The sequence below is a fragment of the Agelaius tricolor genome, unplaced genomic scaffold (assembly GCF_023055355.1).
Source record: "Agelaius tricolor isolate 1412-34295 unplaced genomic scaffold, bAgeTri1.0.p SCAF_4, whole genome shotgun sequence".
Classification (NCBI taxonomy): domain Eukaryota; kingdom Metazoa; phylum Chordata; class Aves; order Passeriformes; family Icteridae; genus Agelaius; species Agelaius tricolor.
In genome coordinates this window covers 56,913,961-56,929,572 of record NW_027269264.1, presented here as the reverse complement: position 1 = coordinate 56,929,572, position 15,612 = coordinate 56,913,961, and the positions used below count along the sequence as shown (strand labels likewise).

General features: G+C 41.9%; 1 protein-coding gene across 11 annotated transcripts in view; it reads left to right on the top strand.

The window, feature by feature from the left end:
* DYM (dymeclin) overlaps positions 1 to 15,612 on the top strand; it is a 211,214-nt gene that overhangs the window by 176,379 nt on the left and 19,223 nt on the right. For all 11 annotated transcript variants that reach the window (XM_071425865.1, XM_071425864.1, XM_071425859.1 and 8 more), the window contains one exon: positions 628 to 741. In XM_071425865.1, the coding sequence (XP_071281966.1) occupies positions 628 to 741 (114 nt within the window). The remainder of the gene's footprint in view (positions 1 to 627; positions 742 to 15,612) is intronic.

Sequence of the window (15,612 nt, the reverse complement as noted above, 5' to 3'; positions counted from 1 at the left end):
TTTACCAGGGGGATGGATGTCTGGAAGATGACAGGGAATTTGCAGGATTCCTTAGGCCTAGAATCCAGGATGTGGAAGGTATGTGTGGCACTTGGGGTGGATACTGGGTGGAAGAGGAGCTTGGTGGACTTCCTTCTCATTATCCACTTGCTGTGGCTTTGAGTGCCACACAGCTCCCAGGAAATGCAGTCTCTCATATTGAGATACTTAACAGTTGTGTTAAAGCCTTTTGTCCAGAAGTCAGTGAAACAATAATGGTTTTACTTTAATACCTTACAATGTAGCTCAAATCATAGAAAGACTGGAAGAACTCAAAAGCCTGATGGGCAGAATGGACAGAAAGAAATATAGGCATATGTCAGTGCACAGTACTTGAAAATGTAAATTTATTAATTCAGCTGTGTGTGTTATATTGTAAAATCATCTGTCTGTTAAAAATGACTGCAAGAGGATGCTGAGAGTTGTGCTAATTTGACATTAACAAAGTCTCCCTGGCTGTGACACAGGCAATAATGTGATTATTCTTTAAGAAGTGCAGGGCTGCCAAAAAAGAAGATGACAGCTTTGTGTATAAATTGATCCAAAGATCTCTTCTATTTATTTATGTGCTGTGATGTTTCATTCCAGGTGATCAGCTTCTTCAGCTCCCGATTAGAGCAAGCTGGAGCTGAGCTGTCAGTGGAGCGAGTTCTGGAAATCATCAAGCAAGGAGCTGTTGCTTTGCCCAAAGACAGGCTAAGAGTAAGTGCTCAAGACCTCATCACTTAAAGTATACTGTTCCTATCAATTACACATATATGCCCTTTATATCTGTAACTTCAAAAAATCATCTCTCCTCTCAGTAGTGACTGATAAGTGATTACACTGTCAATTGCCATATGTGTGTGTTTTCATTTAAATTCCCAATTTCTGCTAAGTGTTTGGGTGAGTTTTTGTGATTAGTTATTAAATTTAAGTGTGTGGAGGAATTAAAATTTGCTGAAGCTAAGGTTTTCTTCAACATATCCTGAAATGCAGGCTCCTCTCTCCATCTGTTGTTTAGTTATACTGTAACCAAACACTGGTAATTCTCTCTTTTGATTAATTTCCTTTTCTGTCTCTAGTGTTCTTTTTCTGTTTCTAGTGTTCTCGTGCACCTCTGTCTCGTACTATGTTAAATGCTATAAAGATAAATTTGGAGGGCTTTACTTAAGAATTACCCAACCTAGGGAAAATCAGTTCAGGACCTGTAAGTCTGATCAACATGATGATGAGCTTTCTGTATAATCCTGAGCAGTCCCCTCCATTCCTTTCTGAGAACCTCTCAAATCTCTTGAGGGATTTACCAACTTGACAGGTTTTGTGAGGCTAAAATCCATTAATGGCTGTGTGATGTTTAAATACTGCAATAAAGAAATCTGTGTAAGTGGGTAAGTAAGCAAATGGGAGCTGTGTGTGTGTTTTTAAACACGATGAATCTTGTTTGTCTGTTATGCCAAGTGTACTTTAAATACTGTCTGTTTTCTGCAGAACTGTTTTTGTTGCTACTCTCTCTGATAAGAGAGTGAGAGCACTATTTCTTTTGTGGTAACTTTAGTAAAATATCCTCTGATAAGGCACACTGAGTCTGTACAGCCAGTGGCAATGGCTGGTAATTTATTTATATGCTGGTAATTTTAAAACACCCAGTGGGAATTTTCTGGCTGGCTGCATATACTAATGTCTTTCCTGCAGTTCCCTGTGTCCCTGAGATGGCACATCTTCAGTCACTCAGGCTGATTCCTTCAGGAGAGGGTGGTCTAGAGTCCAAGTCCTGAGCCACAGTACAGGAATAGCCTGAGTAACACCAGAGCAGGTGTTGGGTCCAAATCCAGCCCTTCAGGTTGTCCTTTCTGTGTGGTGATGCTGTGAATGCAGAGGAACACTGGAATTTCGGCGGTTTCTATGACAACTTGTTCTGATGTGCAGATAATTAAAAGCTCTTATGTTGAGGCTACACCCTTCTTGACACAGAGCCATCACCAAATCGACTTGCTGCTTAGGAAAAAATGAAGGTTTTCTCAGTTGCTGAGTGTGTCACATTGACTGATATGTCAGGCCACAATTTACAGAAATGCTGTTTCTGGAGTGAAATCCCATCAAGTTTCAATTTTCTGCACTAACGATATACAGTATTCAAAATTCTATGTTTATATTGCCACTTAAAGCTCAAACCAGCAGTTTTTGGTGTGTGCCAAGCTCTGTAAGTCCTCACCAAGCAGTCAAGTACTTCCATTTTTAAGGATGCTTAGTGTTGCTTGGAGGATTTCCCTTTCCTCTGGAGCACTTGAGTTTTGGGACAGACTTACAAAGGGAAGCCAGCCTGGCACATCAGTCTTCTATACTGACCACTTACACCTACTGGGTTTTGTCTTTTTGTTTTCTTTTGATTTCCTTTATTATTCTTTTTTTTTTTCCCAATTTCTTTTTTCCCTTTTTTGTTTTTTCTTTTTCTTTTCTTTCTTTTTTAATACTTTTGCTGAGCAGCAGTTTTACCAGAGCAGGTTACTTTTCCATGTAGAAAAGGTGACATTGATCTTGGGATGGGGTGTTTGTATATATATAAGTATGTATGTATGTATTGTCATGCATCAATTTGTACATGCAAATAACATCCTTTCTTTGCAGAGGTAGTGATGAGGAGCAACACATGTTTCCCTCCTATAGAAATGGCCTTGTGAGTCTTTGTGCCCTCTGTCCATGTGCCTCTCTCCTGGGAGCCTCCCTTTTCCTCTGGTCTCCCCACTTAAGTCTGAGGTTTTCAGGGGAAGCTATTCTAAAGCTCAACAAACTCATATTAAGATCAGACTGAAGATATAGTTACACAATAGCTCTGGCAACTCTGAGGCACTTCAGCAGCTAAGTAAAGGAGAAAGCTTTAATCCTTAGGTCTTTAATGACACTCTCTGGGCAAGTCTGGATGGGTGGGAGCAGCCCTACCCACTCTGGCTTTGATGGCACCTTTCAGGGAGTTGTGCAGAGCAACAAGGTTCCCCCTGAGCCTCCTTTGCTCCAGGCTCAGCCCCTTCCCAGCTCCCTCAGCCTCTCCTGGGGCTCCAGCCCCTTCCCAGCTCCGTTCCCTGCCCTGGACACGCTCCAGCCCCTCAGGGTCTCTCTTGTCCTGAGGGCCCAGAGCTGTCCCCAGCACTTGGGGCAGCTTGTGCTCAGCCAGTTTGGACAACATCTGGAGAAATTAGGAATCTGTTGTTTCTATGTCGACACAACCTACATGTAATTCCAGTGTGCAAAGCTGTGGAATTCAATCCCAAGAATATATCTATATGTGTGTGTCAGCTTTGCAGTTAATTGCTAACTAGTTTTTAAGCCATCCTTGCCTTTTGCCACAGCATACTGAAGTGCTGTAAAGTACAAGAGACCCTGCAGAGATATTATTCCTGCCTCCTAGAAATAACCATCTTCAGCTGAAGCACTCTGGGGGAGGCAGTTGAAACATGGATGTGATTTGGAAAATGAGGGCTGAGGCAGAGGTTTTACTCAGTCACTTCCCTGCAGCTCAGACAATGATGTTTTTTTCTCGTGTGTACCTAATGTATGCACGGATGTTTTCAAGTGAATGTTTCCAAGTTGCTTATCTTGGCCTTTGTCGAGGAAGTGAGCATTCAAGAGGTGCTACATGTATTCAGGTTTTGAGTCTATTGCTTAGCCCATAGTTCAAACATGAATCAACATCAACTAAAAATAACAGCACTTAGAGCCACGATCCTCATCTGCATAATGGAGCTTATCAGTTTGGGAGCACACCCTGGTGCTCCTGCTCCCTTCCACTGTGGGAAGCAACACGGGATGCAAAGTGAGCATGGGTGGTAGCAGTAGGTCATGGATAAATATATATATGTGTGTGTGTGTGTGTCTGTGTTAGGAAAGATATCCTGAATTTTCTTAGCAAATAATTATTGGGAAATAGGAGATCTAACTCAGATTTTCCTTCCAATCCTGGAGCAGTCTGACTGGAGACAAACAATATAATTAACATTATTTTAAGCATATGCTTTTAGCTGTGTGCTGTGGAAGGCCAAGAAAGTCCAAGCTGAGCAATTAGCCTTTTAGAAGACTTCTGCACAAACAGAGAGATAAAGGGCAGGTGCTGAAATCAAGAGCTGGTTATTTCTCCCTCAGTCTGTGGGAGGAGATAAATGGAGTTAATATGCCCGGGATGGAGGCAGAAGCCATGGTGTGGAGATAGAGCTGTCTCCTTCGCAGACGAGCAGCCCACAATCCAGGCTCCCTGCTATATTGCAGAAGCTTATTAAAGGCAATTTAGAGATCATAGTGATAGGTGAAAATTAGCCTCATTCTTTCTTTCTCTTTATTTTTTTGAAAGTTCTCAGGCTGCCTTCCTTCCCTTTGGTGACCTATCTGTACTTTCAGGATTAGGAGAGTGAGAGAAGCGGGACCATGTCTGGAGCCTGTGACTTATCTCAGGATTTCAAGGGGAGTTAGCCAGCAGATAACAACAACAGCTCTTCTGCAATAAGTGGGAAAACTTGTTTCAAATGCCAGCTAGTGACTGGAAGCTGACATTTGGTTTTATGGAATGATCACACTTGGGAGGCCATGTTTAATGCTTTATAAAAGAAAAGTTCCCATTACCTAAGCCACTTAAGATGAAGATTTGTTTTTCATGAGCATTTTCTGATCTGCTTGTGTTTTTCCCCCACTCCTTTTCTCCCCATGTCAATGAGTATTTTGTCATCAGTGTGCACTTTGTCAGATGTTCTTTGTGTGCTATGCAGACATGCCATTATGCCATCAACTCTCACAATTTTGATATGGTACAAAATTTAATATTTATTGAAGTGCATTTGAGTTCGATGGGCATTAAAATTTCACAGAATATGTAAAAAGAGCAGAGGTAAAAGCCTTCAGTCTCTTGACAGAACAAGTTTCACTTTAGGTGTTAAAAGCACTTCTCATAGGTTTCCCCTTCTATTAACAATGTACTTCCAACTCCATCAGCTTCCATTTGTTTCACTGAAAAAAGCTGCTAATCACTGAGGCACCAGAGCACAGGGGAAGAGTAAATTGTCATCATGGTGATGGCAGATACTGCTTGGGAGGTGGACCAGAGCATCTTTATATCTCTGGCACATCACCCCTGGGGAAGCAGCACCAGAAGCTTAGCTACAAGAAAATATCATAAAAAAGAGATGGTTGTTGAATGAGGTGGAAGTGAATTCAACAAGGGATGTCAAACACAGGTGCTTTGGTAGAATTGCAGATTCATTTAGGTTGGAAAAGCCTTCCAAGACCACCAAGTCCCACCATTTCCCCAGCACTGCCCAGATCACCACTAACCTGTGTCCCCTAGAGCCACATCCACATGGCTTTTAAATCCCTGCAGGGATGGGGACTGCAACACTGCCCTTGGCAACAAGGGATTGACAGAGCTTTATGTAAAGAAATTTTCCCTGGTGTCCAAGCTGAGCCTGCCCTGGCCCAGCCTGAGGCCGTTCCCTCTGCTCCTGTCCCTGTTCCCTGGAGCACAGCCCGACCCCCCCGGCTGTCCCCTCCTATCAGGAGCTGTGCAGAGCCACAAGGGCCCCCCTGAGCCTCCTTTGCTCCAGGCTCAGCCCCTGCCCAGCTCCCTCCACTGCTCCCATCAGACTTGTGCTCATGGCAAATCAGAAATCAGGAATGGCCATAAAAGAAAGTGCGTGTGAAGTCCCCAAAACCAAAGGAACCTAAACAATTTCTTGGCTTGGGTACTGAGCTCTCTTTGGGAGAATTTTCCTGCTTCTGCAGATGCTCCTCCCAGGGAGGAGACATCATCTGTTGATCAGTCATGGTGCCATCACACTTGCAGAGGGACAGGACATGGGCATAGCACCCTAGTGGCAAAGGATATTGGAAGTGTTCCATATATATGTACCTCGTTGATCCAAAGAAACCATCCATTGCCCCATCTTCTATTAGACTTGCTCCTGATTACAGGTTTTTTTTTCCTCCACAGTCCTGCTGTCCTTAGTCCTGAGCGTTTGGTATTTGGCCACATCAAGATGCTGGATTCAGAATCCAGATCAGCGGTCTTTAATAATCCAAATTAAACTTTGGGGCAGATCTGTAATTGCTTTAAAAGCTATGTACCACTTTCTTGTGTTTGTTTTACTGCCGTAACACTTTTGCTGCTGTGGAGTTTTTGGTGGAATAGTTCACAAATTAACTCTGTGTGACACCATAAAGGTGTAGGGACAGAGGACTTACAGAGACCAACAGCTCCATTACAGAGTTCTACAGCACAGCACTAAGCAAGAGAGACAGAAAACTTCCTTAAAAAATAAATTCATCCAGTTCTTCCTGATATTTATCTTTTTCTTTTTTTTTTTTTTTCTGGCTCAAAGGTCAAAGTTCTTATTACAGTGGAAGCTGATTGTGTCTAATACATCCTTAGGTCTGACGCTAGGCAGGCGTCTACAACACAGACTTCCTTTTGCTGACCCCCAGCTGCTGTTAACCCTTACCCTGAAGAAGATCAGATTAGTGACAGAAGTGTAAGAAAGTTTTAAACAAAGTGCTTTTTGGGCCTTTCCAGAACACTAACCATATGCTAAGAATAAGAGTATTTATGGATTGTATATTTCCTTTTGACAATTTATACCCTCAATTAAGATGTCAGACTTCCCTGCTTCCGTGAGCTGACCTGTAAGTGATGGACAATAACTCACATTTCTTTTGAAGGCATTTGTTTTAGAGGTCAGCTTCTCAGAGACCTTGAGTAGAGAAGAATATACTCTGCCTCCCTTGAGAAATATTATTTTGGGTAATCAAAATTCCAGGGGGAAAAAATGATCTTGAAAGTTTTGATGGGCTTTGTGGTCAGAAAATAACTTATCATTGTGAAACTGTGAGCAGTCAAAGACATGTCTGCACTCAGCTGACTCTGGCTAATCTTATAGTGGGACTATAAACCTGTCTGTCTGTCTGAGCCAGGGCAAACCCTTATTGCAGGTGCTTTTCTATTAATGTAAGCCTTGCTACTTAAATTGGCGAGAATGAGTTGAAACTAAACTGGATGACACCACTTTATAATAAGTATGTCCACGCAGGAGTTTCTATCATTTAAATCTGTTTAATTAAATGGCGCAAACTTGTGTGTAGGCAAGATCTAAAGTATGTGAAAAATACTATGGAAAAACTGTGATTATTATAGTGCTTGAAGTTTGATACTTGCTGACATAATGCATTGTATGGGAACTCTTGGCTTTGTAGTTTGAAACCTTACAGGAAGAAAAATAACGGCATCATCCCAGAAGGGAATGAAAGCTTTGGGGGTTTAGTTCAGAAATAAATACCACCCTCACTTTGAAGCATTAATATGATAATCCACAGAAATGTGACTTTAGTAGGAAGTAGGGTTCAGTAGCTAGTTAGAATACATAGCATGTTAACAAAACATATACTCATGTGCCTGGTTGCTTTAACACTGAAAAAGCCAGTGGCCAAAGTAAATTCACTTTGCCATCTGTGGATTCAAAGTCATGGAATCACAGAATCGTTTAGGTCCAAAAAGCCCTCTAAAATAAATTCCCCCAGGGTGGCCAAGGCCACCACTAGTTCACATCTACATGCCTTTTGAGCATGTAAGTGATCAAAAGTCTTTGAAACATGATAACTCGTGTTGTTCCATGGTTAAAAGTGGATTTTAGCAGTCTTTAGAGAGCCTTGTTTGTAGCCACGTGTAATGCAAATACAGCTGATGAGTTGGATTGAATACCAACAACACTTCATTTTCAGAAGCATCCTTCAGGTATAATGGAAGGAATCAGTTAACTTAGAGACTTTAATGAAAGAGAAATAAATACTGCAGTCCTTAGCAATGTAGTTTGGCTTGAAACTTGCTATCCACAGAGCTTATTTTCATATTGCTGAATTCAAGGTGTTTCAAATGTTGGCATAGGCTGGCAGCTATCAAGCATTTATCAGGCATATTTATTTATTTTTCAAAGTTTGGTTTAATATTTTTATATGAAAAAAAAAACCCCTAACATGAACTCTTCATACAGTTACCCATTCCTGCAAGTGTTTGCATGGATTTTAACTGTCATACATGTCAAGATTTGGATTTCTTTGGTGTGGTGTGAGACGAGTCCCTTTGCATACAAGGTCTGAGTTACAGCTGAGTATTTTATCTGCTTGAGTGTTGCCAGGCCGAGCACCGTGGCACTCACAACCTCTCCCTGGCACTCCCAAAGAGAGTTCACTCGCGCTGTAACTGACACCACATTTACATGTTACTCTTAAGGCTGTTTGAAAAGGAGATGTGCTTTCCACCTTTCCCCAGTTGTCCTATGAGTGTGAAAATTATACAATATCACATTCTTTAAATTATTTTTGTAGCATTATGGGGAAAGGGACAAAAAAAATAAACCAAAACACCAAAAACCACCCTTCAAATGATTCCAGGAAACTAAATTTTTCAAATGTGAATGCTCCTGAGAACCCAAACAAGTTGGGTTTGCTTTTACACAGCAGCTGTCAGTCAATTTTGGGATGAAAACCAGCTTTTTAACTTGAGTTTACTTCAGTGGTTATAAATTCTTTCATGGGGGCGGAGAAAAATAAACAGTAATTTTTGGCATTGTTGACTAGAACAAGAAAAAAACCCAGCTATTTTATTTTGCTTGTCTGCCTGGCATACAGTTAAAAACATATTAATGCTTTTCTGACACCTCCCTATTGAAGAGTAATATAAACATCACTGCAGCATCAACATAGGAAAAAAAGCATTAGCAAACTTTTGAATCTCTGATCTTTAAACTGTTTCTCATGTAATATCAGTTTCTTATTGTAAAGCACCCAAAAATCCCTTTGAACAGAAAACAGTAATCATGCTTTCAACTTAGACCATTTGTATAACAGCTTTTCTTCAGAGATGAAGAATAAACTGAGAACTTCAGTCTTGTTTTCTTCCTAGTCACTGAAGCATTCATTTTCATGGGGAAAATCCTGCTTCTACTGGAAAGTTTTGCTGATGACTCCAACATTCTCAAGGTTGTTCAGGCTGTATCTTCATGCTTAGGAGATGGTACCAGGCATGATGCAAGCAGGACGCCAGGCAGGCCCCAAGGCTGTGTGTATCCCATGGCAGGGAGTGTGTGGTTCACAGTGACTGGTATTAGTTAGGAGGAAGGAGGGACTGTGTTTCATGTTCCCCTGCCCTCTCCCTGCTTTCCCTGGCTGCTGCTCTGCAGGGCTTGCATTGGTTGCGTGGTAGCTCAGGAAGTGGTGCCATGGTCAGCAGCCTGGTGAGGATCTCATGCCATGAGAGCTGTATGTGACCTGAGCAGCAAAACTGTGTCTGTGAGCTCCTGACCTTCAGCCATCTCAGCTGGAGTGGATTGAGAGAAGCAGCTCAAGGAGGAATGGGATGGAGATAGAGCTTTGTTAGCAGGTGCACAGTCAGCTCAAAGAAGCTGGGAGTGACCCACATCAAATCCATCAGCTTTTGCTCACTCTTGTCCTGAATAGGTTGCCTTTTGTCACCCTTCTTGGTGAATAATTTCTCTTACACAGGATACAATTCAAATAAGACACTGATGTCTGAATCCCTTCAATGTACTTTGACTGTTTGTTGTAAGTTTAAGTTAGATATTGGGAAGAAATTCTTGGCTGTGAGGCTGGTGAGGCCCTGGCAGAGGTTGCCCTGTGCCAGAAGCTGTGGCTGGCCCTGGATCCCTGGCAGTGTCCAAGCCCAGGCAGGATGGAGCTTGGAGCAACCTGGGACAGTGAAAGGTGTCCCTACCCATGGCAGAGGGTTGGAACAGAATGACCTTTAAGATCTCTTGCAACTCAAACAGTTCTGCAATTCTATTATAAAAATACTAATCCTTCTGTGCTGGGATTTGCTTCTGTCAGCCAGCCTGTGGCACTCCATACCTGCAGTGTTATCCTCCACTTTAATGCCACATCCTGAAGAGAGCTGGAGGACATTTTCTTGCTGCAGTGTTCCCTGCTCGTTATGCAATGCTGTACACAGAGTCATCACAGTCTTTGGTAGAAGCACAGCAGCAGCCCAAAAAGGATCAAGGATACTTTAAAGGCGGCAGAGTTGTGACTATCAAAATGCTCCAAAGAGTAGCAAATCTCTTTTTTATCTCCTTCAGGTATTCCCACCGCTTTTCTCATTTGAGGTTTAAAGCATGCATTAATTAATGCTAGGTAAAGTCAGGGAAGGAGCGTCAGGAACGGGGAGTTTGTTTGGTCTACGTGTGGGTGTTATGTCTGAAACAGTGCTCTGGTGTTCCTCCAAGGCCACGTACCTTGTTTGCAAACCTGTGCAGATAAAGAATGTAGAGAACTATCATTCTTTTATGCTGTTAGCTTGTATTTGTCACAGCCATGAGCAGAAAGCACCCAGCAAGATCCCAGCAAAGGAATGAGTAGTGATGCTGTGATAAAGGACAGATTCAACCAAACGTCTGGCATTTTCTTTGGGAACAGGAAAGAATTTATCCTGGGCTTTCCAAAGAACTAGAACATGCTGTAAAACTGGATTCGGACACATTGAGAACAAGCATAATATTTATATAAAGATATATAATAATAAATCTTTCGTTTCCCCACCTTCCCATTTATTATTTTGTTTTTCAGTGATGGGATATTGTGCATCCCAGTAAACTCCAAACCCACAGTACTTTCTCCCTGTCACCGAGACATCTGGTTGTGCTGGGGGAGCTAATCAATTGCAGACATAGTTACTATTATAAGCCTGCAAGCCACTTGAAAACTTACCCAGGATTTTGGTAATGAAGGGCCTGAAGTTATTATTTGAGCTTTTTCTTTTTTTTTTTTTTTTCCCTTTTAACTTCTCTTCAGGGGTCATCAGACTGGCAGTATTTTTATTCTTTTTTACAAGCTCAAATTTTAGACTTTTGAAAGTTCAATTCTGTGTATGTCAAGCTACTTGAATTTCCTGTAAAAATGTTGGAGTTGTGAATTGATTTGTAATAATATGAAAGAGAACAAACATCCAGGTTAACTCTGTCTGAAAAGTTAGTATTTAAATAGATCAGAAACTCAGGTCTGATTTTGGGTTGGGGCACATTTGTCATTTTGCTATTAGAGCTGATACTTACTGTTAACATTCAGTAAGACTATTAGTCACATTTATGAAGATAACTTTAAAAAAGAATTTGTAGCTCAGAATGAAGAACGGTTTAATACTTGAGAGTGACGTTCAGCTCTTGAGGAGACGCACCCTATAGCTCCAATTGAAAACCCCTCCTTCACAGCCTCACTGATGCCAAAATCTAACCAATAATGAATGATTTATCATTCTGTATTTGGCTTTTTCCTGTTGGAAGGGTGGGGGCGAGATCCTCAGCTCCAGAATACCGAGTCACTCCTAGCACTTGGCTCTGAAACACATAAACAATGCGGACTGTTACGAGTCCCATCTCAACGCCCGTATTACACGGCCATGTGTTCTCAGAGTTCCTAGAGCCTGATGTCAGGCATGTGCTGGGGCTGGTGTATTTTCTGATTTTCTGGGGGTCTCACATGCGGCTGGAGCGGCTGTGCCGTGGCCTGGGCTCGCAGCGCAGTCTGGCAGCACCGGCGTTGCGCTGGTGCCGCTCGGCTGGGCGGCGATAAGCAAAGAGACAGTCTGGCTCCTTCCAGGAGCCTCTCGGTCATGTCTGAGCTCTCGGCAGTTCCCAAAGCCTCTGGCTGACTTTCCCCTGTGGACCGTTCATTTATCAGGAAATGGAATTGGTTACAGGATTTCGCGCGCTGCCAAACCTCACTGACGAAATCGGCCCCGTTCCTGCTCTCAGAAGTAGGAAGAATGTGTTAACTCTTTGTGCTGATGCTTGTTTTTAGTGCTTTTGCTGAAAAAAAAGCCAGGTTCCTTCCTACTTTTAAGGTTTCTGGAAATTGCTGACACACTCTCACCCTTTCTGAATATACTACTAATGCAGGATAATTTTGCCTATTACGTTTAGCTCTTTGCATCACAGTTACCACTGTCTTTATAAATATTATTTTAGGGCAATTGAGTTATGTTAATGGGAGATTTGCCTACTGAATTCAGTGTATTCTTGCTTCAAAAAATGTCTTCTGAATTAATGGAGTGAAAATTAAAATTTATTAAAAACATAAACAATGCTTTGTTGTTTAAGGGATGCTTTAAAGCCTAAGTTATATGTATAATTTATACATAACTTGTAGGAGCTTAACCAGAATTGAATAGAAATATGTCTTTAATTATGCATATAGGATGACAACAAAAAAACCAAGTGCAATTCTTTCTGTGTTGCTGGTTTTGCATATAGTTACAAACTCAGCTTGTGTAATGGCAAGGTAAACACCACTCTTTTTAGATGCTATTTGGAGGTCATTCTTTCATTATGGATCAAGTTTTCAGGAAACTTTAAAAAACAAATGCACTTTTAAAAATGCAAATGCATTTTTTTGTGTCTTACCAGACTCCAGGTTGCTCTGAAGTTTGCAGGGCAGAGCTAGTTGTCAATCACAGAATCATCTGGGTTGGAAGAGCCCTCTAAGACCATCAAGTCCAGCTGTTCCCCAGCACTGCCAAGGCCACCATTAACCTATGCACCAAGTGCTGGATCCACACAGGTCTTAATCCCCTCCAGGGATGGGCACTCCACCACTGCCCTGGGAAGCTGTGCCAGGCTGGTCAACCTTCTCAGTCAAGAAGTTTTTCCTAATACTCAACCTAAACATGAGCAAATTCTCAATTGTGCAAATTGCATTGAGAAACAAAGCCGTTTTGGTTTTATTAATTTATTTATATTGATAGGAGCTACTCATGGGGATTTTTCATTTCTCCAGTGGTCAACATCTGTCTCTTAAGACCCCCAACTTTGTCCCTAATTAGCTGAGCTCACTCCTTTTGCAATGCTTTTTCTGTCACGCACTGTATCTGTGTGTTTTAGAGGGGATGGAGAAATGACCATTTGCAGGTTGTCTGCTGGTGGATGCAGGTGTCTGTTCCTGTACCACTTGAATCATTTTAGTTTGTCCAACGATGTGTTGCACTGGGAGCATGTATCTCATAACACATCAGTCTGTTTTAATGCAATCAATAGTTGTACCCTCTCATGTATGAAATTACTAAGCCCAGAGGTAAAGCACAGTGCACATATGGTAATTATTATGTCTGGAAGTGGTTGCTGCATTAATTGATAGCAGTAGCAAGTAATGCAGCCTCACTTAATTTCATCACTTCTTATACAAAAATCCTGTAAACAGAATTTTTCCAGTCTAATATGGTAGTCTCCTTTTTATTATGAGCAAATCACTGTGGAAGTATTTAGAACTCCCTTCGTTCATTTTGCTTTGTGGCAATTTGTGATCCTTTGTTCCACAAACAAAAAGTGGCTGAAAACAGCTCCACAACCTGTGAAAGCACCGTGTGAGCCTCATCTGCCACTCTGTGAGCCGTGGTTGTTGTTGCAGGAGCTGCCTGGGGCTGGTGCCAGAGAGGGACCCTGCTCATTGCCTGCATCCTGCGAGCCTGAGCCACTGCAGGGGAGGATAAGTGGGTGATTTGGCCTCATTACCGACATAACTGAGGCATAAAATTCAGATGTTTTCCAAGCTGTGTCTGCAACTCAAGTTAACATAAAAATACTACGAATTTAGCATTCCTTGCTTTTAAAAAATTGTGGTTTAGTAGTATAAATATAATTTTCCATTTTAAAGTAGTGTGTCATAAATACTCCTGGAGGATCTCAGAATGTTGGTCCTTTCCATTGTGAACAAGGAAAGCCATGATGGCTAAGGGCTGTGCATGATTGGAGATCCTTCATTCTGTCAGTGAGAGGCTGATGATGTTTAAGGCCATCAGAGTGCCAGTAACACTCAAATCTCCTTGCATTATGTGTTGAAAAATGAGTGACCTCATCACAATCCCAAAAACACCTTTACTGTCATCTGGGGAAGCTCCAAATAATTTAGAACCATGTTTTGGGTTTAGAACCAAGCCAGTGGTTTGGATTGAAAAGACTCAAAGCTCATCCAGTGTCATCCCCTGCCATGGGCAGGGGCACCTTCCACTATTCCAGGTTTCTCCAAGCCCTGTCCAACCTGGCCTTGGACACTTCCAGGGATCTAGGGGCAGCCACAGCTGCTCTGCTAGATCTAAGCCAGAGCCTCACCTTTCTTCAATGCTTGCTTAAAATCTTAATTTTCTTGAATACATACAAGATAAAGGACTGGCTGAAAATAGGCTATTTTGAAGTAATAGATAGTAAAACTAAATCATATAAATGCAAATATAATGAAAGCCTTACGTGCAGGGTTCTCAGAAGCACGGGTGAGGGTTTCACTGGCATCAGGGTTATGTTGACAGCTGTAGTTTTAAAATCAAGTATGTTGTCTGTTTTTATTCTCTCCTTTACATCTTGCTTGTAGTTAGATTACAGTTCTCTAGGAAAGATGCATCCTGTTCGTACAGAAGGCTTGTTTATCCTACTGAAATCCAGGGAAGCACATTTCATTCCAGGATGAAGGAATGCATCAGAGATGGGTATTGCACAAGAATCCAAGGTAGTTTGGGAGGGTGGTGCTTGGATGAGTGACCTGGAGTACAGTGATTCTGCAGTTCAGGAATGAGGTGCATTGGCCAAGATGAGGATGAAGGGTGGGCTAGCACAGGACACTCCTATTCCCAAGCTGCTGTCTGCATGGAGACTAATATTTACATGGAGGCTTACTGTCTGTCCCCTCCACCCCTGAAGATTATTCCAGTTACCTTCTGGAAGCTGTGTTCTGGATTCAGTCACTTCATTCCCGAGTCATTGCTTTCTTTGCAAAGCTCAACAATTGCACTGGAATGAAATCACCTTATCCTGGATTTGCCGTAGCTGCTTCCAAAGAGCTGTTCCATAATACTGGTATGCAGGTTAGTCTCCTGCAGAAGGCTGGGCAGTGTTTTGGCTATCCCAAACCAGTTTACAAAAAAAAAAGGTTAAACAAAAATGTGCAGACAACAAGGTCATACCTGCCCAGCCAGGACTACCCTGGACGAGGTAACAGTAACAATTTAATTGTATAAATGCAAATGTAATAAAATTAATACAGTAATATCTACTGTGATTCTGAGACTTAATTCTTCAATAAAAATGGGAAAGGGAAAATAAACCAATTCTAGCAGCAGGTTGATCAGCAGTGCAGGAGTTTGCTGTTTCTCTCCCATGGTCTTCTTCACCTTGCCATGACTGGAATTCCCTTTGCTGCTCTGCAGAGCTGTAACTGCAGTCACAGCCCTGTACCCAGCTGAGCTGAATAATGCCTCAGCCTTGGCTGTGGCACTCTGTGGGTTGTAATTAACTAGCTCCCATTAAGGCAACAGATGAAAATTCATGCAGTTACATGCAAAAGTGTTAGAAGATGAAGTAGTGTCATGTAACAAGAGGTGTTAAAGGAGGTTTTGTTTCTTTTTTTTGCTCAGGATAAGGGTAAAAGTTTTAAACTAAAAGAAGGTAAATTCAGAATAAGGTATAAGGAAGAAACTTTTTATAATGAGGGAGGTAAAATACACATTGCCTGGGGAGGTGAAGGATGCTCCATCCCTGAAAGGGTCCAAGGCCAGTTGGATGGGGCTTCGAG